The sequence below is a fragment of the Sorex araneus genome, chromosome 1, assembly GCF_027595985.1.
Source record: "Sorex araneus isolate mSorAra2 chromosome 1, mSorAra2.pri, whole genome shotgun sequence".
NCBI lineage: Eukaryota > Metazoa > Chordata > Mammalia > Eulipotyphla > Soricidae > Sorex > Sorex araneus.
In genome coordinates, this window is record NC_073302.1 from 348,938,891 (window position 1) to 348,964,430 (window position 25,540).

Consider the following 25,540-nt stretch of genomic DNA (forward strand, 5'->3'; position numbering starts at 1 on the left):
TGGGGTCCCTTCCCAGCCTCTGTTCTCCAGCCTGCGTCTGCATCAGATCCTGTAGGCGTTTCCATCAGCCCCAACTCCAGAGGAAGCTGCAGCTGTTGGGGTCCTTTGCGGTGATGGGACAGATGTGCACGTAGGAGAACCTGTGCAAAGGAGGGTGGGAGCGATGTGGGCCCTCTGGGGTCGGGCTGCATCATGTTCTGCTTTTCCACTCTGCCTCTGAGAGCCGGCACCGTGTGTTGGGGAGGGCCCCTGCCCTGGGCCCAGTATTCTGTGTCCATTCTGGGGACATTGACAGGGAGCTACCAGCAGACCCCTTGCTCCTGCCATGTACAGTACAATGGAAACTAGGCAGGGCCACTTACTTTGGGCTACTATTTTTATTTGGTCGTTATTTCTTTTGTGTTCTGCCATCTCTAATGTTTTGGTTCTATTTCAAAATATGATTAAACAGAATGCGGAGCTGTCTGACACTGCCCTGTTTTAAATCAGAGCTGTGCTTGAGAAGCCAGGACATTCTAATGGCCTGTGTTTCTTTGTTCTGAGAGTTCCTTCCAAAGTGCCACCTCTCCCCTCCCCCTTAAAAAAAATGCCAGACCTAAATCCTTAAACGGCATTGGACCCCAGACAATTTCTCCAAAACACTAAAGCCTGTTAAAAAAGAACTGAAATGTTCGGGGACTTGAATATAAAAAGGGCCTCCTTATTAATCCCCCGTTGCTCCTGCTAGCACGTGTCATATTTTCAAGGTACAGTATCAGGAGAACACTGTCACTTGGTGATGTATTAGGGCCATATATCATCAGAACATCGTCTTTGTAGAGGATGTGAGTACTAAAAGACACGATTCTGGCCAGACAGAACAGTAGGGGGTCTTACTTCTTTTCTCCACCCCCCTTGCCTTTCTCTTTAATCTCCCTTGTTTTGTGTTGCAGAGAAGTGAATTTCTTCATGGGATATGACTTGTTGCAAAATAATCGTGGGGCCCCAGTGGGCTCCATAAAGTCTTTTAAATGGCCGAGCTTCAAGGGCAGCTTTGTTCGGCGTTTGCGCCGTTAGCTGGGCTGGAGGACGCTGCCTTTGCCAGGGTCCAGGGCTCTGGGGTAAAAGGCTCGCTGAGGCTAGACGGGAGAGAAAAAGAATAACACTCCCAGATGTAGCAAAATACATTGCACTGGTGCTTTCTTGAAAGATGCTTTCATGTTGAGTCCCCGAGAATATGTTCTTACAGGATGGTGCTGCACTGTTCACAGCAGAAAGGCCATGGGCTGCAGCAGCCGTCTGGGAGAAGTGCCCTCCTGGCGAGGAAGTGGTACTGGAAGCTTGGGGCTGGGTTCTGGGCCATCTTGCAAGTGATTGGATGCCCAGAGAATGAGATTTGTTTTGAGATGTTTTATTGGGGGACCACATCAAGTGGTGCTCAGGGTGTGCTACCCAATTGGTACTCAGTCAGAGGCGGGTCATTCACTGGCAGTGTTCGGGAACCGTGGTATGTGGTACTTGGGATCACACCCAGATCTGCTGCTTCTGCATCTAAAACTTGTGCTCTAGTCTGTTGAGCTGTCTCTAGCCCATTATTTTGAGCTTGCTTGCCCTCCCTCCCTCCCTCCCTCCCTCCCTCCCTCCATCCCTTCTTCCTTCCCTCCTTCCTTCCTTCCTTCCTTCCCTCCCTCCCTCCATCCCTTCTTCCTTCCCTCCTTCCTTCCCTCCCTTCTTCCTTCCTTCCTTCCTTCCTTCCTTCCTTCCTTCCTTCCTTCCTTCCTTCCTTCCTTCCTTCCTTCCTTCCTTCCTTCCTTCCTTCCCCTCTCTCTTTCGCTTTCTTTCTTTCTTCTTCTTTCTTTCTTTCTTTCTTTCTTTCTTTCTTTCTTCTTTCTTTCTTTCTTTCTTTCTTTCTTTCTTTCTTTCTTTGCTTCTTTCTTTCTTTCTTTTCTTTCTTTCTCTCTTTCTTTCTCTCTCTCTTTCTCTTTCTTCTCTCTCTTTCTCTTTCTCTCTTTCTCTTCTTTCTTTCTTTCTTTCTTTCTTTCTTTCTTTCTTTCTTTCTTTCTTTCTTTCTTTCTTTCTGTCTTTCTTTCTTTCCCTCTCTCTTTCCCTCTCTCTTTCTCTCTCTCTTTATCTCTTTCTTTCTTTCTTTCTTTCTTTCTTTCTTTCTTTCTTTCTTTCTTTCTTTCTTTCTTTCTTTCTTTCTTTCTTTCTTTCTTTCCCTCTTCTTTCTCTCTTTCTCTCTCTTTCTTTCTCTCTTTTTCTCCTTCCTTCCTTCCTTCCTTCCTTCCTTCCTTCCTTCCTTCCTTCCTTCCTTCCTTCCTTCCTTCCTTCCTTCCTTCCTTCCTTCCTTCCTTCCTTCCTTCCTTTCTTTCTTCAGAGGCTTACTGTGTCTGTCCTGAAAGGCACTATTTTCCCTGATGTGTTTGAAATAAAACCATAAGCCACTGAAGTTAATAATGGTCCAAAAGTGGGGCATGCTTAACCAAAGCAGATATTAGAAATCTCAGCTGCGAGGGAGAGCTGGCTCAGCTGAGCCTCTGACCCCAGCTTCAGGGTACAGGGGTGGAATCACCTGCAGCTGAGGGCAGAACCCTGGGTTTCTGTCCCTGCCCAGGCCAGCCCGAGAAACCTTGGCAAGCCGCTTAACCTCACTGTGCCTCCTTATTCTCACCCTCAAATTTGGGCCTTTATTAGGATCTTTTTGGTGGCCAAAAATGACATAACACACACACACGGCGTCTGGCAAAATCTGGTAAATAATAGACACTCAGCAAGCATTAGTTGCCCTCGTTCTTGCTAGCTCCACAGCCTGCATGGAAAAGGATGTGCCACTGCATGGTTCGGTGAGGGAAGATCAACTCTGGGACACTGGGTGGGGTGTGCAGAAGTGGAGGAGGCTCCAGGCTGGGCCATAGCACAGCAGGCGGGGCACTGGCCTTGCACTCTGCCAGTCTAGGTTCTGTCCCCAGCATCCCATGTGATCCTCCAAGTACTGCCAGGAATGATCCCTGAGCACAGAACCAGAAATAATCCCCGAGCATCACGGGGTGTGGCCCAAAATATAAAAAGCAAAACAAACCCACACAAAAAGAAATGGAAGAGGTTGATGGTCCAGAAAGTTCTGGAAATTATCCTTGGCATTCACAGCTGGGGGCACATCCTATAAGATGTGCCCCTGACACTTTTCTCAGCCAGGCAGGAGGAGGGTTAGGAACCCACTGTCTTTTTTGTTTGTGTATTTGTTTGGGGGCCACATCCAGAAGTACTCAGGCTTTACTCCTGGCTCTGCACTCAGGAATTATTTCTGATGGTGCTGCGGGGAACATATGGGATCTGGGACTTGAACTCAGCTTGGCTACATGCAAGAGGAGTGCCCTACCTGAAACGCTGTCACTTCGGCTGCAGGAACCCATGTCCTGTCGCTGTCATGACTAGAGAACTTGAGTCCTTTCCCCGCCCCGGCACACCATCTCCTATAGAAATCTCTTTATAATCTATGTGACTTCATTATTTGCCCCCTGCTGAGCCAGAATCTTAAACATGAAGGGTTCAGGATGCACCAAACAGCCTTTCATTTTCTCCCCTTGACTCTCTGCACAAGAGTTATGGGGAAGCCAATTGTACTATTGGTAACAAAGAGCGGGTGAATAGAAGCTTAATTAAAACAATAAATCATCAATCAAAATTCAGACTGCCATTGGCAACCACTGAGCTCTCTTGGCTTCCACCCCCACCTCCCTGCCTGCCCCCATGATTATTTTCTAAGAGATTAAGAGCAGATTTTTGTCCAAAGGAGACAGGCTAGAGCAGGCACCAGCTTGCATTGTCTCCTCTCCGAGGGCTCAGGCGGGCTTGCAAAGCATTTCCCCTTGACTGTCTATTGTGGGCAGGGAATTGCTCTCTTTCACATTTCCAGGTACCAAAATGTGGAGACGCTGCAGTGTGCCCTGTCTCTCAGCTCTTACCCGCATTGCTGTGTGTGAGAACCATGCGTTTGGAAGGCCTCAAGGCTGCCCGAGGTTGGCCAACCCTCTCGACGCCCTTCACAGGATCCCAGAGGTCTGTCAGCAGATCTCTCATGCCTGCCCTGCCTGGCTTGTCCCTCAAAAGGCTTCCAGACTGCCTCTGTGTCACACTAATTTGTTCCTGAAATCTCAGAGGTTGTGTAGGAGCTAAACCAATTCTAATATGATACACCCATAAATTTTAGTGCTGTGCTTAGCCACGAACCTCCCTGCCTGCCCCCTCAGCCACTCTTGGCAGCTCTTTGAGGGATCCAGGATGCTTAGCTGTATGCTGTTTCTTCCCCTGTGTGTCTGAAGAAACCTGTGAAGATGGACCCAGCAAGGTCTGCAGAGCTCTTTCCATGAGGGGTGCCCCGAAAACATGAGGACTGATTGTGTTTATGGGAAGTTTTGTAATATTGCCTAGGAGAAATTGTGATCTGGGCTCAGGAGTCCCATAAAATTCCCGTTGGCTCCTTCTGGGCTGGAATGGTTTACCATGTGGTACTTTAAGGGAAATCTGGCCTCTTGGACTTCATGTATCAGGACATTAGGATTTCTCAGGGAGATGTATGTGCCGATGGCACTAGATCCTGTGACTCCTCAGAAACCTGACACAACACAACCATGTTCCTAAAACATGAACTCTTTGGTGAGCAGTTTTTAGGCTGTCAAAGAGAGAAGCACTTTTTTAGGGGTGAGGTGGGGGTACCTAGCAGTGCTCAGGGGTTACTCCTGGCTCTGCACTCAGGAATTACTCCAGGTGGTGCTCAGGGGACCCTATGGGGTGCCGGGGATTGAACCCGGGCTGGAGGCATGCGAGGCAAACGCCTGCCCACTGTGCTGTCGCTTGGGTCCCGAGAGAGGAACTTCATTAAGTGCATTTCAAATCAGTTCTCCAGTGTGGATTTTATCAGGCAGAGCGTTCTATTGTGTTCACGAACCAGGAAGGCATTTGGTGAAGGTGGGATTTTCTTCCTTAATTCTCACTTGCTGCCAGAGAGTGACAGTACAGTGTCTGGCATGCTAATGGCGGGCGTCTTGTCTCTGAGAGCAGCTGGAACAGTTCTGAGAAGGGTGGAAGCGTTTTCAGCACTGTGCCATCTTGCTCTCACAGCACTGAGAACAGTGAGAATGTGTGAGAAAAGAGAGAATATGTGAGAAAACATGAGAACATGTGAGAGTAAGAGCTGTGAGAACATGGGAAAACAGAAGATGTGAAAAAGAGAACATATGAGTGCACACAAGAACAGTGAAAACATGTGAGAACATATGATAACAGTGTGAACATGAGCAAACACATGAGAACAGTGAGAATGTGTCAGAATTAAGAGAACATGTGTGAATATGTTAAAACATGTGGGAACATGTGAGAACAGTGAGAACATGCATGGGCAGTCAATGTGAGAAACATGTGAGTACAGTGAGAACATGAGAGAATGCTGGCGCTGAGAACACATGGAAATAGCACTGAGAACGTGTGAGAACCCACAATCCATGCTACTGGGAACAGTGTGGTGGGTGGGCCAAGTTTGGTTCAACTACTCTGGAACTTCCACTCAGAGTGTCTCTGCTTCTCAGAGGGGTTGCCCGACATTTATCCCTATCTGTAGCTGAAGGTATGTGGGATTTCTTGTATTTGTGGGAATTCTTGAAGTCAGTGAAAACTAGAATCCCTTGGCAAATAAAATTGTGGGATGAAGCGACAGAGATGTGTGTGATGAAGGAGGGGCTCTTACTCAGGACAGTGAGATGCTCAGCCTCTGCCCCTGCTCGTGCATTTCCCATGTGCCTTGTGCATGGAGGGTGTTGTTCAGAAGGACTGGTCCGCCTCCGTAGTTCTCTGAAAGAGATTCTGGGATTTAGAATGTCTATCAAGTGACTGCTGCCTCTGATGTTGGCTCTGCTTCTGGAAGAGACAAGTCTGATAGGGAGACAAGGCCTCCTCCCAGGGGAAAGAAAATGGTGTGGTCTGCACTGCCCTGGCATGGCCCCAGGGCCCTGCCGGGCAGAGTATTTCTGTTTTCCTTCTCACTTCGAGGTGAGGTGAGTGGTGCTTAACCACCTCAGAGCTCAGCATCTGCCAGCCAACACTTTTCCTTGATCACTCTCATCTGACTGGCTGCCGGACGTCCTTGTATGCTGTTGCTGTTTGTTTTACTCTAAGTCTGAGGTTAGTGCACTTTGCACGTCCCATGGTAGCACGGGCGCCTTGGGAAAGGTGTCTTCAAGCCTTGGTTTGAAAAAGAGTAAAATTAACTCAAAATTTTTTTTTCTATTGGAGTAAAACGAAGAAGAACATCTCACAGAGCTGGCTTTCCGTATTCTCTGTCGCCCTCCCCAGCCCTGGAGCCTGCCAGTCCCTCTGCTGCGGACGGTGAGAAAGGTTCAGGAGAAGATCCCGCTGGCCTCAGCCCACAATGCCTGCCCAGGGGCTCTGTGCTGCCATCTAGTGGCAGCCTCAGACCCAGCAGGCTGCCTGTCTGTCCTGTTCGGGCTTGGCGGGGCTGTGGCTGCGGTTTGGCTTAGGTCCCCAGAGCATTTTGTTGCCAGCCCTGTCGGTTTTTTTTCCTCTCTTTTACTCCCCATGCCCCTCCTTTTTTTTTTTTTTTTTTTTTTTGCATGTTGGCACTTCATTGAATGTGCATTCACAGACTGCTTTGGGCTTTTTTGCACTTGGCCTTCTGGAAAGGAGGCAGTACTGCCAAGGGGTGTCTCTCTCCACAGGTGAGAGGCAGCCTGGCTGCCCAGTGGAGAGTGATGATGTGAGGAGAGGAGGCTGGGCGCCACAAGCCTGAGGAGGGAGGGCTTCGCAGCCTGCTCTGACATCTCTGCACACCCTTTCTTTCTGTTTAGATTTGGAGGCATGTCAGGGGCGCCTGTTTGAGGGCCAGTCAGGCTCTCAGAGCTGCGAGTCACCGGTTCCTGACGGTCTCCCAAATGACACAGCATCCCTTGCTAACCAGAAGACTGTTCACTGTCTAAACCTTACTGTGTTCGCAAGGGCATGCTTGCTGGAGAGGTCCCATGAGTCAGCTGAAGGCCCCAGGAACACCTGTGCCCTGGGCCTTGGGCTATGATATTGTTTTGTTCCTGTCTGTGTTCAGACTGCTGGAAATGAGCATGTAGTGTTTCCATGCCTGCCTCTGGCATGTGACTAACATCTATTTCTATCGCAGATTAGCTTCTCTTGTGAGGGAGGGCAACTTTTCCAGACCTGGGTGATGTGGGGTTGCTTTTGTGGCTCCTTTTGCCCCTATCAATGTATGTAAAAGTCAGAATAAAACCCTGTGCATAGAAAGTGTTCCACTAGTATGACTCTGTATCAGGAACGGAAGTAACAGTGAATTGACCTTGACCATGAGTGGAGTAGGGGTAAAGGCGGAGGGTGCACTAGTGGGAAGTAAGCAATGGAGATAACTGTGTGTGCCACTGGTCATGGCTGCTTGGGTCACCAGAACCACAGGTCCAGGACTAATGGCTCTTGGCAGAATCAGGGAAAGTGGACCAAGTGGTCTTAATCTACCTGTGCTTGAATTAAAGGGCCCATCTCTCAAAAATCACTCCCTGTTGTTTTCCTTTCTGTCATCCAGGACCTGGGATTCTAAGCGTGTGCCCTAGATCTATGCCAGCTACGTACTGGAGAGGCAACTCCATACCAGCATGACCGCTGGGAGAGTTAAAAAAAGCCAAGTGTTATTAGAAGAGAAAACATCTCCCTAAGTCCAAGCTAAAGTTTATGCCTCTCTCTCTGTCTCTCTCTCTTACTCTCTTTCTCCCTCTCTTGAGTGGATGTGGACATATGGATGTATGTGCAAAAAAAAAAAAGTCCAGATGTGAATCTACAAGCCATCTGGTTGGAATGACTTTTGTGCTGGACTATAATTACAAGCTATTTATTATGAATCTTGGGATCATGTTATGGATTTTGACTGGCTCCCAGGTCTCTAATTTAGCAAAGAATTCCTTAGTTTAAGATTGTTTGTCTTATTTGGGCCGGGAGATAGTACAGGAGGTAATCCACTGATGATGGTTCATAACCCAGCACTCCTTATGGTCTCCAAGCCGCACAGGGAGTGACCCCTGAGTACAGAGGCAGGAGTCTACCCTGAGCACTGGAGTGTGGCCCTCCAGCCTCCCTTGCAAAAGTCTGTGTGTCTTCCTTTATGTCAGACCCTGTTGTGACTCCACCCTCTTACTTCTGCTGAGCTTTGCACTCCCCCATGAGGATTCTTCACTTCAGAAAGAAGGAGTATCTGGGAGGGCTCTAAGGATCTGCACAGGCAGCTCTGAGGAGATGCACAGCCTTTCTAGGTGCACCCAGCAAAGGGAACAGAGAAGTGAATTCAGTCACAGCTGACCTGGGCTGGGGTGAGGTTAGTGTCAAACCACAGTTTTCAAAAATTGCATTTTGCAGAGCAAAATCACTACTTCATGGCAAAAACATCTGTGCTTGATCTTCATCCATTTCCACATTTTATCAAGAGATAATTGAGGGCAGAGTGATAGTACTGCAATAGTACTGCAGGTAAGGGCACTTTCCTCGTCTATGTGGCCAACCCAGGCTCGATCCCTGGAACTCGGAATCCCAGGCGCCCTCAAAGCCCCCCAGGAGTAACCCCTGAGCACTTCTGGGTGTGCTGCACCTCCCTCTCCCAAAGAAAGAATTGGCACACATCACTGCAGAGTTCAAGGCACACAGACAATGGCTTGATTTGCATGTGCTGTGAAATCATTACAGGATGGTTTAGCTAACATCATTATCTCATAAAGAAATAACAAAAATAAGATAAGAAAAGAAAATTCTTGGGATGAGATTACTCAGGGCTATGCTGTTAATTTTCTTATATGTCATAATTTCACCCTTCATATTGTACTTGGCATCCCGAGGGCTTATTTATTTATCTAATTACTGGCAATGTAGCTTTTGATCACCTTCCTCTCCCTCACTGTCCATCACTGGTCACCACACTTCTGCTCTCTTTTTCTAAGATTTTCATTTTAATATAAATAAAATGCTGGAGCGATAGCACAGCTGGTAGGGCATTTGCCTTGCACGTGGCTGACCCGGGTTCAATTCCTCCATCCCTCTTGGAGAGCCGGGCAAGCTACCGAGAGTATTTCGCCTGCACAGCAGTGCCTGACAAGCTATCCATGACATATTCGATATGCCAAAAACAGTAATGACAAGTCTCACAATGGAAGCGTTACTGGTGCCCGCTCAAGCAAATCGATGAGCAACAGGATGACAGTGGTACAGTGATACAGTGATAAATAAGACTCATGATTATATTTTATAACTTTTTGTAATGACCAGAGTGAGATTATATTGTATTTATCTTCCTTCATTTGACTTTATGTATCACATGCTGTCAAGTGTATTCAGGATCCTAAAAATAGTATTATTGGACTAGGGAAGTGTCTCCATGGTGAAATGCATATTTGCATGCATAAAACATGGGTTAAATCCATGGCAATGAAAAATAAGATAGAATTTTCTGTTTAAAAAAATGCTAGGATGATATTCTGGTATGTGTGTGTGTATGTGTGTGCATTTATATATACAACAACTTCTTTATTCATCCCAAGATCAGTCACTGGTTACTTCCACTTCTTGCCTATTATAAAGTTTGTTGCTATGAGAATTGGAGCAGGTATTTCTTTTCTTCTTCTTTTTTGGTGGGAGGGGGGTTACATATTCCCAGAAATCATTGGATTATATAGTACTTCTAATTTGATAATTTTGTGGTTACAATACACAAATTTTTAAAATAATGGTTGTACCTAATTGTTATTCTTGATTACTTTATAGTATGAAGGCACTATTGTTTTTTAAAATATACCTCTTTAGTTTGAATTTTGACCCTACATTAATTACCTTTGTAACTTAAGAAAATTATGAAAATAAGTATAAGGGCATGGCTCCCAGTGAGACTTGATGCCACCATTGTTATGACGCATAGAGGGAGGAATAGGAAATTGGAGGTGCCTTGGAGCCTGGATGTCTGGGGGCAGATCACTTAAAGCAACGTTTTGTCAGTACAATTTCTATCAAAGATACTCTTCTCAGAAATAGAACCAAAAATTCTAAGATTTGGATGGAACTATAGCTACTTCAAATAGTCAATGCAATGCTAGTAAAAGGATGAAAATAAGATATAAAGTGCTCTCATTTTAAACTATACAGTGAAGCTACAATAATGGGAACAGTATGGCATTAGAATAAAAATGGGCATACAGGGGTGAGAGAGATAGTACAGTGGGTCGGGCATTTGCCTTGCTTGTGGCCTACTGGGTTCATTTCCCAGCATCTATGTGGTCCTCTGAGTACTGCCAGGAATAATTTCTGAGTGTAAAGCCAGGTGTGGACCCCCCCAGAAAACAAACAAACAAAAAAGGAATACAGCAGAGAACTGAGAGTACAAAAATAAACCTTTACATATATGCACAATTAAATGATGACAATGGAGCTGAGAGTATACATTGAAGAGAGGAAATTTTCTTTATTAAATGGTATTGGACAAATGGAGAGCTACATGCAGAAGAATGAAATGATTGCTGTTTTACTCATTCATAAGAATTAGCTCAATAAACTGAGTACTTTAAATTAAGACCTCAAACAATAAAATACATAGAATAAAACTAGACAATAAGGTCTTCAAAATATATCTTTCTGGATTCATTGCCAATGATGGGGGGAGGTGTGCGGGAAGTATGGGGAATCAAATATAAACAAGTGGGATTATATCAAATAAAAGTGTCCCTGTACAGCAAAACAAAACCCAAACATTGTCAAAATAAAATGGCAATTTTCTGGTGTGTTTTTTCTTGTGTGGGAGGGGCAAACCTGGTGGTGCTTAGGGCTTACTCTTGGCTCTGCACTTAGAAATCACTTCTGGCTCTGTGCTTAGGGGATCGTATGGGATGCCAGGGTTGGAACCTGGATCAGCCACGTGCAAGGCAGATGACCTACCCACCTTACTATCACTCCAGCCACTGGAAAGGCAATTTTCTGAATGGATGAATATACTTGAAAATAAATATATCTGACAAGGGGTCCATACCTCAAATATATAAACAAATCATACAACTCAATAATCATAACCAATCTTATTAAAAAATGTACAGGGGACTTAAGCACACATTTCACCAAAGAAAACCTGCAAATGGCTAAGAGACACATAAAACGGGGTGAATCATCATTTATTATTAGGGAAATGCAACTCAAAGCCACAGTGAGGATGACATATGGCATCACAGCAGCTAGATTATCTATAATCAAAAAAGGAAGCAGGTGAGTGTCAGTGAAGGTGTGGAGAAAGGAACCCTCTCTTCCTATTGGCAGGATGTGAGTTTGTAGGGAAAGAGTCTGGAGATTTAAAAAAAAATAATAGAATTACTGACTATTCCAGTTCTGGATATTTTCCAAACATATGAAAATAGTAATTTTTAAAGACAAATGTATCCCAGATTTAATTGCAGCACTATTCACAATATCCAAGAACTAGAAACAACAACGTAAGTACCCATCAATGAATGAGTGGGTCTAAATATATGGATCTCATACCACATACAGTGGAATACAGTTTGGCTATTAAAGAGAGAGAGAAAGAAAAGAAAAGATGAAGAATCACCTCTGTGGCAGTATGGATGGACCTTGAGAGCATGGTGTTAAATGAAATAAGTCGGACAGGAAGAATAAATGTGGATGGCTTATCTCCTATGTAGAAGATTGAGAAACAAAACAATGAACAAAGAAAATAAAAACAAACTCTTGACAATAATGAAAAATGACATAAATAAATAATGATGATTATCAGAGGAGAAAAAGGATTGGGATAGGTCGGTAAGATTGATAAAATGGAAGGAAGGAAGGAAGGAAGGAATGAAGGAAGGAAGGAAGGAAGGAAGGAAGGAAGGAAGGAAGGAAGGAAGAAAGGAAGGAAGGAAGAGAGGGAGGGAGGGAGGGAGGGGAGAACGAGGATGGAAGGAAGGAAGGAAGGAAGAAAGGAAGGAAGGAAGAGAGGGAGGGAGGGAGGAGAGAACGAGGATGGAAGGAAGGAAGGAAGGAAGGAAGGAAGGAAGGAAGGAAGGAAGGAAGGAAGGAAGGAAGGAGGGAGGGAGGGAGGGAGGAAGGAAGGGAGGGAAGGAAGGAAGGAAGAAGGAAGGAAGGAAGGAAGGAAGGAAGGAAGGAAGAAGGAAAGAAAGAAGGAAGGAAGGAAGAAGGAAGGAAGGAAGGAAGGAAGGAAGGAAGGAAGGAAGGAAGGAAGGAAGGAAGGAAGGAAGGAAGGAAGGAAGGAAGGAGGGAGGGAGGGGGAAGGAGGATGGAGGGAGGGAGGGAAGGACATACAGATTGCACAGGAGTGCTGATTTGTAGATCAGTGAGGTCTAATGCCTCCTAAGACTTTAAGGATTCAGTGAACTTAGCCCAGAGAGGCCTCTTATCACGTAACATACCCAAAGGGGCTTTAAAGAAAGGGGCTGGAGAAACTGTACAGAGGTTAAGGTGCTTGCCTTGCATGTGGCTGTCCCCTGCACACTTATGCTCCCCTGGGCACCACCGGTGGTCACTCAAGCCCAGAGCCAGGACTCAGCCCTAAGCACTGTCCCCCAACTCATGCCAACGCCCCCAGTAAGGAGACAGGCTACTTGCTTGAGCTATGCCTTCAGACACTGACAACTGAGAGCGGAAACAGCAGCAGAGCAGCTCTGGGGGTGGGGCACAGACCGGGTCCCTCAGGGCAGCCGGGCAGGTCTCCGGCCAACCGGAGTGTGCTCACCTCAGTGGATTCAGGGTTCCTCATGACAGCGATGGCTGCTCCCGGGTTTCGTCAGATGGACACTTAGGCAGCTCGGGCCCTGGTAGGTGCATCGTGCCTCCATGCCTTCCCGCCTCGCGCAGCCATGGGGGTGCGACAACTGCTGGGACTGGAGCAGGTGCAGAGCTACTGGGAAGATGAGCCCCTGACCATGGGGGGGGGGTGTGTGGGAGGAGGGGGGCTCTGAGTGTTCTGATCATTTAAAAGAGGTTACAGTCAACTCTGGATTAATTTTAGAATTGGACCCTGGGTGCATCTTAGGTTTTGTTTTGGGGCTGGATTTGGTTGTATGGGTTTGACTTGTACCCCCAGACCATCCAGCTCCCCTACCCCCTACAGTATACTCCCCCCTTACACACACATACCCCTTGTTGGTCATGGACCTCGAATGGTGAATCTATAACATGGAGGTCCACTTGTGGATCTTTTCAAGGTCACCGTCGGGGTTGAGTTAGAATTTCTCCTGCATGTATTGCAAGAGGATTCCAGGTTCATCTCTTGGTGAGAGAGCAGTCATTTCTCTTCGCTCCAGCCTAACCTCCACATAAGGCTACGAGCATGGTAGTGCCAACCTGCACTACAGGGTAGAGAGTGAATGTGCAATGTGCACACCTCATGAGGCCCCTGGAAATCCACCTCCACTCTGCAGTGCGCTGTTACCCGGAGAGACTCCTCGGTCTTCTCTGAGTTGGGGTCTATTTGTAACCCTGGGGTCACGATGATACTTATCTCTCAAGGTTCGATTAGAGAGAAAGCCACCACACTCAGCCTACAGTAGGGCCCTGTTAAAGTGTGTCTCTTGCTGGAGTGGTTTCTGTGACATGGAGCTTTTGTTCATGTGTTCAGGCTGTTCAAGCAAGTATATACACCATGTGCAGATCTTCCCGGAGACATTTTAACAGCTAACCTTCCAGGAGAAAACAGAGGATGCAAATGCTCAGCACACTTTCATTAGCATAAGTGCTAATATAATGCAGCTGCCTCACAACCATAAAACACTGACGACTGTGTCTCAGCTTGGCATGAGGAATATTATTTTTTCTCTTACTGAGCTGATTCAATCCTCGACTTTGTCATTATTTGAGTGGAACTTTAGATTGCTGCATTTTAATATACTCTCCTATTAGGAATTGTTGGATAGCCATGTGCAAATATTTTTGTTCTCACGATGCAGTCCTGGCCCAGGTAGCCCAATGGGCAAAATATGATTTACGCAAATATTATCATTTCTATACTGCGTGCTGAAAAGAAACTTTAGAACAGAATGGGAAAAAAAATCTCTCACCATTCAGTTATCTGGGTTAAACTGGCTTACAAAGAAGGAACTTCTCCTCTCTTATCTCTCTTAATCTCACAAGATGTTATGTTCCTTGATGAGTATTTCTGTTCTAGGCAGAACAAACTCTTATTTACTGTCACAGTTTTCTAGCGAAATATGAGGGCAAGTATAAAAGGAAGAAGTTAGGAAGAACTCTGCATCATGTCAGAATTCTGTTTGAAGTTTATCTCAAGTACCTCTCTCTCTCTCTCTTCCTCTCTCTCTCTTTCTTTTTTTTTTTTTTTTTTGCTTAGAACAAGGAAGTGACGTGTAAAAGAGAGAAGTGTCCTGTGCTGTCCCGAGACTGTGCGCTGGCCGTCAAGCAGAGGGGAGCCTGTTGTGAGCGCTGCAAAGGTGACTTATGTCCTGGATGCTTTCCTTCTTGGCTGTCGATGTGGGCAATTTTATGTCTCATTCCCTCACCTTTTTCTTCACTCAACTATTGGCCGTGGTACAAGCTGGTGTTGGGAGGGAAATGTGTGTGTGTGTGTGTGTGTGTGTGTGTGTGTGTGTGTATTGGGGTTGTCAGTGAGGAGGGCTCGCCAAGAGCAAGGATCAAAGTATGGAGAGCATCTGCATACTTGGCTTATTGTCTAAGTTGTTAAATATTTCAAGTTGTTAAAATGTCCCGAGGAGACGTGAACACAGCGCCCCTGATCGCTGGCACACATGAACATGAGCACGTTTTTGTCAAGACGTTGGACACTCAGCTTTTCCAGGCCCCACCCACACCTTGCCCACCTCTGCCACAGGAGTCTTTAGGCCCAAATTTTACCATTTTGGTCCCTGTTGCATATTTTATTCCCTTCCCAACTAAGCTCCAGATCTTCCACTTGTCTTTGAAATATCTCCATGGTGCCTTCCCATGCCCCGGCACACGTACTTTCCAACAGGCCACTGTGAGTCTTGCTCTGTTCTCTGTGTTTTCTCCCAGCCTGTCCCAGCTGCCTGAGCTCCTGTCTACTCTTCTGCATATTTTGCTTCTCTAGGTGTCTGTGACATATGGGAATCCACGCAGATACTTCAGCAGTGGGTACCCCTCCCCACCCCAAGTCTGTATTTGGTACATCACCAGCGATTGATTATGAAGCCAGCTGGTGCTTTCTCTGTTGCCCACCTTTGTGCTAACAGAGCAGGGGACCCCAGTAGCCAGAAGGAGCCAAAAGTTCAAATATAAGCTCTACAGTTAGACCGTCAAATTCAGATACCGTGGCCTTAGAGTCTAGAGGGTTTCCCAAAGTTGCGGCCTATGGGGAACCCCAGAATGGAACAGCATTTGAAGCAGCATCTTTGGAGGTGTAAAGTGTTGAAATAAGACCATTCTGGATCAGGTTGTCCAGAGTTCAGTATGGCTAGTGCCACTATGTGGAGTAGGAACAGCTGGATGCAGGAGACGATGGCCAGGTCTGGGCTCTGCTCCTTGAGACACAGGATCAGTACTCTGGGGAGAGGAGTTGGCTTCTGCCGCTATGAAAAACTCTGGAAATTTAATGCACAGGCTAAGTAGGGAACCATCAAACTAGCTTTTGATCTAGTATCGGGCACTTACTCTCCCCACAGAAGAATATCCACTTTTTATTCCAGTAGGACATGATGAGTACCATCAAAAGGAGCTCTGTGGAAACAAGGTAAACCAAAGCCCATTTTCAGTGACAGCCCAGGGGTGTCATAGTCAACAGAGATTCTATGAACCTTTCAGGACACCATTATATAAAGCCCACATTTCAAACGTGAATGGCAAATTGTGAATAACTATAGTCACGATAGTGGTTGTGATAGTTGTGTAAGCAGTGAATGAGCAAAGAGGAAGGGATTGAAGCTGTGCTGCCATGGGCCAGAAGTGCTTGGTACGACCAGGAGCCTGGAGAGGGGGAGGAAGGAGTTTGCGTGGTGCCTCCAGAGGGCACCTGGTCTGCTGCCAGCTTGAGTTTGAATGGGGAGTCCCCAGAACCGTGAGAAAAGTTATTTCTGTTGTCTGAAGATACCAATCTTGCAGCTAGTTAGGGGAGCCCCAGGAAGTTAATACCCCAAGATTTCCACTTGAGCATGGAACCTGGTTTTACTCCAGGTCCTCTTGCTGTGAAATAAGAATAGTAATTGCCTTTGAGGGAATCAAACAAGGAGATAAGAGTCAAAGGGCTCAATACAGCCCCTGGCATGTAGAACTCATCTCAGTTAATATAATGTAGAGCAGATGTTCTTGATGGACATGACTATAAAACTTACTGTAGGAAGCCTTCCAGAGTGGCAGCAAATGGGCTGGGGTAATCTCCCTCCTCCCTCCTGCCCCCCTGAAACTTCTGACTCAGCCAGTTACTTCTAATCCTTTTCCTACAAAGTTGGAAGTCAACTCTTTGATCCATGTGAGTCTTGAAGCTCTCAAATGAGGCATGAGATTGTCTCATGGGAATCTTTTAAGGGATCAAATTCAGGGTTCCATCCCTTCTAGGTACCTTCCCAGCTTATTAATTTATTTTTGGGAGTGAGGTAGGGAAGATCCATACTCTATGGTGCTCAGGGGTTACTCCTGTCTCTGTGCTTAAGAATTATTCCTGGTGATGCTCAGGGGACCATGTGGAATTCTGGTGATCAAAGCTGGATTGGTCACATACAAAGCAAATGCCCTGTACTATCTATCTGGTTCCATTCCCCATTATTAATTTTACTTTTTGTAAGGGAGAGACACACCCAGCGATTTTTAGGGTTACTTCTGACTTTATGCTCAGGAATTACTCTTGGAAGTACTCAGAGAACCACATGGAATGCGGGGGACTGAGCCCTTGTCTGGCATGCAAGGCAAGTACCCTACCTGCTGTATTATCTCTCCAACCCCCCACCCCCATTGTTAATTCTCTAAAAGACATAGACATAGCGTCAGCTCTGCCCTGCAATGCCTCACCAATGGAAAGGCAATTGCATGTGGACATGTGGAAGCAGAGTATGTCCAGGAACATTCCCAATGCTTAGGGTAGGAGGGAAAAAAACTCGATGTTGCTGCAGTGTGCCATCATTGTTCGTTCTCCTGCTGTTTTCTGGTTCATTGTACTTTCCATGAAAAAGAGATACCCAAGATAAATACAATTCCTGACCATCCTTTTTGAGTTCAAGCAGATAAACTCCACCAGATGAAATGAGATGAGCTCCAAGTCTAGACTGACGTACTCAAGATTCTCAGCTCTATTTCTGAAACTAAAGCCCAGGCATTTACCAGGAGGCTGAACTCCCAAACTTACTCTGAGTGGACCTTCTTGGAGCAAGACCCCTGAATGGATCTAATTTTTCAGTCCCACTCGGGGGGGGGGGAGGGCATGTGAAGGATTCACCATTCATATTCTGCTCCATAATCCTGTGCTTGTCCTTGGGTTTTCAGAAACACAGTTGTATTCACTCATAGCTACTGATTTATTTATACTTTTTCTGGTTAAAATAGTAACACATGGTCATAGAAGAAGCTTTGAAAATAGCCCAGGTAAATGCCTGGGCTTTAGTTTCAGAAATAGAGCTGAGAATCTTGAGTACGTCAGTCTAGACTTGGAGCTCATCTCATTTCATCTGGTGGAGTTTATCTGCTTGAACTCAAAAAGGATGGTCAGGAATTGTATTTATCTTGGGTATCTCTTTTTCATGGAAAGTACAATGAACCAGAAAACAGCAGGAGAGCAGAAAATAAATTACTCATAATCCCACCGTCTCGAAGTAGCAATTGTTAATATTGGGTAGATTTCTTTCTCTATTTTTCCCATGTGAAAGTATTTATCTAGTTGATATCTTTCTAGTCCCGTAGCATTGTAATATTTATTTTTTGGTGCTGACAATAAAATCCTGGCCCTCACACATGCAAGGCTCTATCACTGAGCCCTAACCTGGCATTTAAATGTATACTAATCCATGGATTTTTGCTCTGCACAAGCATGAAGAAGAGAAGGCAAAGAGATTGCACAAAAGGAATAATCAGCAAAAGGAGAATCAAGAGGAACATTACCTGGGTAGAGAGGAGATCTTGGAGTGAACCCAGAATCTACTCAGGATTTGGCCTCCTAAAAAATGTGGGCCAAAGTTCTCCTCCATTCTTTGTGTCCTCTATTCACACAGGGGGAAAAAACATCAACACCAACAAATCCTTAGTGTGTAGCAGAAATCTGGAGCCAACAGCAGCAGCTGTGTTTCTCCTGCGTCCTCTCTGAGAAGCATCCTCCATGCTAACACTGAGGGTTTTGACTTTTCTTACTCAAAGAGGGTGATTCAGTGAGAAATTATATTCATAAGAATGTTGTTAAAAATGTTTTAGAGCCGAATGATGTCTAGGCAAGATTGGCACAGGGTCAACACATTTAAATCAGATTAGGGGATAATATGCAATGAATCTTTCTTAGCAAATCAATGGAACCTCTTGTTTTACGGATCAATTAACACATGGTAATGGGAGCGCTGATGAAGGGCTTAATTTCTCTGTATTTTGAAAGGCAGCTGCATTCAGGGTACCACTTTCTGTGGTTTTAAAAGTTGCCCACCAGACAGATCAAGCTGCAGTGTGGTCAGACCCCTCATAGAGGTGAGCATAGCTTGCATGTAACCTGGTGGTGGGTGGGTGAAGGGTGTGAGTTTAGAAGGGTCCCCAGCAGAGACGTTCTTCCTAGAAGACCCTTTCTATTGTCAGTACATGGTAAAATCTAGTACAGGTAGGCACCACATTTGGAAAGTTTGCGTTTTGTTACTTCACTTGAATGAAAGAAATTACTGCTGCCTATTTTAAGTCACTAGGAGAAACTCAGAAAGGGTTTTTGCTTTTATGATAGAAGGTGCAGGGTAGAAGTGGCGTCAGTGTTGCAGCAGCCTTGGAGAGGCGGTGCAGCCCCAGCAGCGGGAGAGTCCTGCTGAGCACCGCCCTCAGAGTGACTTTAGAAATGGCCTGTGTTTACCAGAACATTCCTTCTTTTGCTGTTCTGTGAGTGCCTTTTTGTCAGTTTTGTTATTATTTTATCATTTCTCTTTGGTCTGGGAACACTGAACCTTTTTCCAATTTAAACTAAAGGCAAGACTTTGTTTTATGCCAGTGTTGGCTTGCAGAACGTTTCACGGGACTACTATCCTTTCTGGTAGCAGAGAAACCTGCTCATTATGGCCTGGATGAAATCATAGAGAAAGTTCAATGACTGCACTGAGTTTCCCTTGGATATTGTATCTTGTTTGCTGTCCTTCCTCTTACCTCTGGGAACCATAGGTGTAAGTGGTGTGTCCCCAAATCACAGTCACCTTTGAAAATGCAGATGTCCAAGTCTTGCTTAATAGTAATCATAACCATTGCTATCACCACAACCACGTCTTTAGAATTCTCACAATTCAATGAGTAGATTCTATCATAGCATAGTTTTACAGATTAAGAAGTGTTGACACAATGAGGTCTGGTGACTTGCCCAAGATCACAGAACTGTCAGGGATGGGCATGAGCGACAGACTGTGGTCTCATGCCTGTGCCTGCAGGAAAAAGTTCTTAACACATTATTCTTTCTCTGAAGGGAGTTAACAGGCTGAGGTTGAAACCCACTGCAGCCTAATAAAGACAGGAAAGGAAGAGGTGGGCTTCTTGAAAAAAAGGAGAACTCCATCTTTTAGAACACTTGATTCTTAAATGCTTTAGTTAACATATTTTGGGTGTGAGAAATCGCTTTGCCTCTTAGAGCTGTACAGTCATGATTTTAACTCTATTGTCTTCTGGTCACTATAGCACTGTCCTCCTGTTGTTCATTGATTTGCTTGAGTGGGCACCAGTAACATCTCCACTGTGAGACTTGTTTTTACTGCTTTTAGCATATCGAATACACCATGGGTAGCTTGCCAGGATCTGCTGTGCGGGTGAGATACTCTTGGTAACTTGCTGGGCTCTCTGAGAGGGATGGAGGAATCAAACCCTGGTCGGCTGCATGCAAGGCAAACGCCCTACACACTGTGCTATCGCTCCAGTCCCAAAATTGACAGTATTGCAAATTATGTGCCTAAAATTTTTAAAAAAGGTCTACACCCGGAGGCTGGAGCCATAGCACAGCAGGTAGGGCATTTGCCTTGCACACTGCCAACCTGGATTCAGTTCCCAGCATTCCATATGGTCCCCTGAGCACTGCTAGGTGTAATTCTTGAGTGCAGAACTAGGAGTAACCCCTGTGTATTGCTGGGTGTGACCCCAAATAAATAAAAGGTCAAAAAACCTTGGGAGATTAAGGAATCCAGGAATTTATCCATTTCTTCTAGGTTCTCTTGTTTTGTGGCATACAGCCTTTCGAAAGTCTCTGATGATCTTTTAAATTTCTTTGGTTTCTGTTGTGATGTCCCTCCTTTCATTTCTGATTCGGTTTATTAGGGTTCCCTCTCTCTCTCTTTCTATGAGTTTTGCTAGTGGTTTATCTCTTGTTTATTTCATCAATGAACCAGCTCTTAGTTTTATTGATCTTTCGGATTGTTTTTGGGTTTTCATCTCGTTAATTTCTGCTGTAAGCTTTGTTATTTCCTTCCTTCTGCCTGGTTTGGGCTCCTTTTAATGGTCCTTTTTAAAGATCTTGAGCTGTGAAGTCAAGTTATCTATGTAGGCCCTTTCTTCTTTCCTGAGGAATGCTTGCAGAGCTATAAATTTCCCCTTTAACACAGCCTTAGCTGCGTCTCATAGGTTTTGGTAACTCATGTCTTCATTATCATTTGTTCCCAGGTATCTTTTGATTTCTTTTTTGATTTCCTTCCTGACCCACTTGTTGTTCAACATTGAGTTGTTTAATTTCCAGGTGTTTGATTTTGTTGTCCGTGTCTGTGTGTGATTAACTTCTATCTTCAGTGCATCATGGTATAAAAAGATAGTTGATACAGTTTTAATGTTGCTGATTCTATTGAGGTATGCTTTGTGACCCAGCACATGATCTATTTCGGAAAATGTTCCATGTGCACTGGAAAAAAACTGTGTATTCTTTCTTTTTGGGATGCAAAGCTCTGTATAGATCTATTAGCCCTCTCTCTTCTATCTCTTCCTTCAAAGAAAGTGTTTCCTTTCTGAGTTTTAGTCTTGTTGATCTATCTAGCAGTGATAGGACAGTGTTTAAGTCTCCAACTACTATTGTGTTACTAGCTATGTCCTTGTTAAAATCTGTTAGCAGTTGTTTTAAGTATTTATCTAGTCCCTCATTAGGTTTGTACACATTTAGCAGTGTGATAAATTCCTGGATTCCTATTATATCCCATAGTTGAATTTAAAAGATCTGGAATACCTGAATAGACTTATTAATATCAAAGAAATTGAAACTGTAATCAAAAGTCTTCCAAAAAATAAAAGCCCAGGTCCAGATGGATTCATAGCAAATTTTTCCAAACATTTAAAGAGGACATGTTGCCAGTTCTTCTCAAGCTTTTCCAGGAAATTGAAGAAACAGAAACTCTCCCAAACAGTTTCTATGAGGCACATATCTCCCTAATACCAAAAGCAAACAAAGACACCAGTAAAAAAAAAACAACAACAACAAACTACACGCCGATATCCCTGATGAACACAAATGCAAAGATCCACAACAAAATATTAGCAAATAGAATCCAACAACTCATCAAAAAGATCATACATCACGACCAAGTGGGATTCATCTCAGGGATGCAAGGATGGTTTAACAGCCGGAAATCAATTAACATAATCCATCATATCAAGAAAGGAAAAGATACAAATCATATAATCATATCAATAGGTGCAGAGAAAACATTTGACAAGATCCAGCACCTGTTTATGATGAAAACTCTCGCCAAAATGGGTATAGAAGGGACTTTCCTCAATATAGTCAAAGCCACCTACCACAAGCCTATGGCAAGCATCATCCTCAATGGGGAAAAACTAAGAGCCTTCCCTCTAAGATCAGGGATGAGGCAAGGATGCCCACTCTCTCCACTTCTGTTCAATATAGAACTGGAAGTACTTGCAATAGTGGTTAGGCAAGAAAAAGAAATTAAGGGCATTCAGATAGGAAAGGAAGAAATCAAGCTCACACTATTCACAGATAATATGATACTGTACTTAGATAACCCTAAAACCTCTACCAAGAAACTCCTAGAAACAATAGACTTGTGTAGTTAAGTTGCAGGCTATGAAATCAGTATCCAAAAGTCTATGGCTTTCTTATATGCAGATAATGAGAGAGAAGAAAGCGACATGAAAAAGCAATCCCATTCACAATTGTGCCTCAAAAAATCAAGTGCCTTGGAATCAGCGTAACTAGGAGGGAAAACAACAAAACACTACTTCAGGAAATAAAAGAGGATAGGAGGAAATGGAAAGACATCCCCTGCTCATGGGTTGGAAGAATTAATATTGTCAAAATGGCAATACTCCCCAAAGCTTTGTACAAATTCAATGCCATTCCTATAGGGATACCCTTGACATTCTTCAAAGAAATGGAATAAGCACTCCTGAAATTCATATGGAACAATAAGTTCCCACGAATAGCTAAAGCAATTCTTGGGGAAAAGGAAATGGGAGGAATTAACCTCCCCAACTTCAAACTCTACTACAAAGCAGTAATCATTAAAACAGCATGGTACTGGAACAAAGGCAGAGCCGCAGACCAGTGGAACAGGGTTGAATATACTGACACCACTCCCCCCACACACAAATATATGATCATCTAATCTTTAATAAGGGAGCAAGAAATGTGAAGTGGAGCAAGGAAACTCTTTTAAACAAATTGTGCTGGCAAAACTGGACAGCTACATGCAAAAGAAAGGGCTCAGATCTCTACCTTACACCAAGTGAGATCTAAATGGATTAAAGAGCTCAACATCAGACCAGAATCCTTAAGGTACATTGAAGACAAGGTTGGCAAAATCCTCCATGACATTGAAGCTAATGGTATCTTCAGTGATGACAGGCCACTGGCCAAGCAAGTGAAAACAGAGATAAACAAAAGGGACTATCTTAAACTAAGAAGCTTCTATGCCTCAAAAGAAACAGTGACCAAAATACAAAGACAGTCTACAGAATGGGAAAGGATATTGACCCAATACCCATCCTATAAGTGATTAATATCAAGGATATACAAGGCACTGGTTGAACTCCACAAGAAGAAAATATCCAATCCCATAAAAAAATGGGGTGATGAAATGAACAGAAACTTTCTCAAAGAAGAAATCTGATTGGCTAAAAGGCACATGAGAATATGCTCTACATCAGTAATCATCAGGGAGATTCAGATCAAAACAACAATGAGATATCACCTCACACCACAGAGACTGACCCTCATCCAAAAGAACAAAAGCAATTGATGTTGGCACAGATGTGGGGAGAAAGGGACTCTCCTTCACTATGGGTGGGAATGCCGACTGGCTCAGCTCTTTTGGAAAATAATATGGACAATTCTTAAAAATTAGAAATTGAACTTCCATTTGACCCATCAATACTACTCCTCGGAATATATCCTGGAGAAGCAAAAAGGTATAGTAGAAATGACATCTGCATTTGTAAGTTCATTGCAGCAATGTTTACAATAGCTAAAATCTGGAAAAAACAGGAGTGCCCCAAAACAGATGACTGGTTAAAGAAACTTTGGTACATCTACACAATGGAATACTATGCAGCTGTTAGAAAATATGAAGTCATGAAATTTGCATATAAGTGGGTCAACATGGAAAGTATGTTAAGTAAGATGAGTCAGAAGGAGAGAGACAGACATAGAAAGATGGCACTCATCTGCGGACTATAAAGTAACAGAATGGGAGACTAACATCCAGGAGTAGTAAAGATAAGAACCAGGAGGTCTGCCCCACAGCTTGGAAACTGGCCTCACATACTGGGGAAAAAGGCAGCTGAGATAAAGAAGGGAACACCAAGTAAAGGATGTTGGGAGGACCCATTCGGGTTGAAAGATGCGTGCCGAAAGTAGACTATAGACCGAACATGATAGCCACTCAATACCTCTATTGCAAACCAGGACACCCAAAAGGAGAGAGAACAAAAGGAAATGCCTCCCTGCCACAGAGGCAGGATGGGGTGGTGGGGACTGGGATGGGTGGTGAGAGGGATACTGGGAACATTGGTGGAGGAGAATGGGCACTGTTGGAGGGATGTAAGCGATCACTGTATGACTGAAATGCAAGCATGAAAGTTCTTAAGTTTGTAACTGTACCTCATGGTGATTCACTAAAAAAAAATTTTAAAAAAAGCAGCTCGAGACAGGAAACAAAAAGGGCTACAACCCTATTCTTACCTGAATGTCAATTAACAACTCAGTTTTATCTTTTAGTTCCTATTTAAAAAAATTATCATTATAATAAAATAACATAGATAATGGCCAAGAATATAGAGCTCAGATGTTGAAGAGTTATGGTGCTTAACCAAGTGCCTGAGTTCTTCAGTTCTGTAAGCCCGCAGGAATCAGAGATGGAAGCTGACAACTCTTGCCAGTTGTTGTGACTTTTTCCCCTTCTAACTTTCCTTTGTTCCTTTTTCCCTGCATTAGCATAATTCCTTTTTAGTCTCATCTTAATTTTGAGAACTGCATAATGATTAGCTTCATTGATGTATGATTACTCTAAGGAATTTAACAATAAAACGGAACTATTCTCTTTAAAAATGACAATGATTATCATTTTGAGTCACAATACTTTTTTCAGAAAAAAAAAGCAGATGCTATCCATCTGCCATATCTTTCCCATAAATAGTTGTTTGCTTGTTTGTTTTTAACAACCCCAATATGGGGCAGGTATATAGAGAAGAAGAGATATTGTCAGCACTTTTTTATTTCTTTGACAGTTTTTTAAAGCAAGTTGGACCTTTGAAGAAGAAACAACTGACATTGAGGATTTAGACCAGGTCAAAGATCAGTCTTCAGTAGGCAGTGGGGCTGGGGTGAGTGGTATGAGCTAGGGAAGGGAGTACTAAGACCATGGGGGAGGCGAAAAGTGCTCTTCCCAGGATGTCTGGGGTTTCTGAGAGAAACCGGAGACATTGGTGGAGCGTGGTGGGCACTGGTAAAGAGAATGGTGTTGGAAAAATACATGCTTGAAACTCAACCATAAGTATCTTTGTAATTTTATTATTCATGGTGATTCAATTCACTGTCACTGTATGTATCACTGTCATCCCGTTGTTCTCGATTTACTCAAGTGGTCACCAGTAACGTCTCTATTACACTCAGCCCTGAGATTTTAGCAGCTTCTTCTTACTCGTCTTTCCCAACGATTGGAGGCTCCTTCAGGGTCACGGAATGAGACCTATTGTTACTGTTTTTGGCATATTGAATATGCCACGGGTAGCTTGCCAGGCTCTGCCGTGCGGGCAGGATACTCTTGGTAGCCTGCCGAGCTCTCAGAGAGGTATGTATATATCTTTTACTGTATTTGGGATATGAATACACTATGGGGAGCTTGCAAATCTCTCCCGTGTGGGCAATAGACTCTTAGTAGCT

The 25,540-nt window shown here is 44.2% G+C and overlaps 1 protein-coding gene across 1 annotated transcript in view; it reads left to right on the top strand.

Moving 5' to 3' along the window:
• Positions 1–25,540, top strand: part of BMPER (BMP binding endothelial regulator) — a 321,842-nt gene that overhangs the window by 25,646 nt on the left and 270,656 nt on the right. The window contains exon 3 of the mRNA XM_004606953.2: positions 14,375–14,474. Coding sequence (XP_004607010.2) covers positions 14,375–14,474 — 100 coding nt within the window. The remainder of the gene's footprint in view (positions 1–14,374; positions 14,475–25,540) is intronic.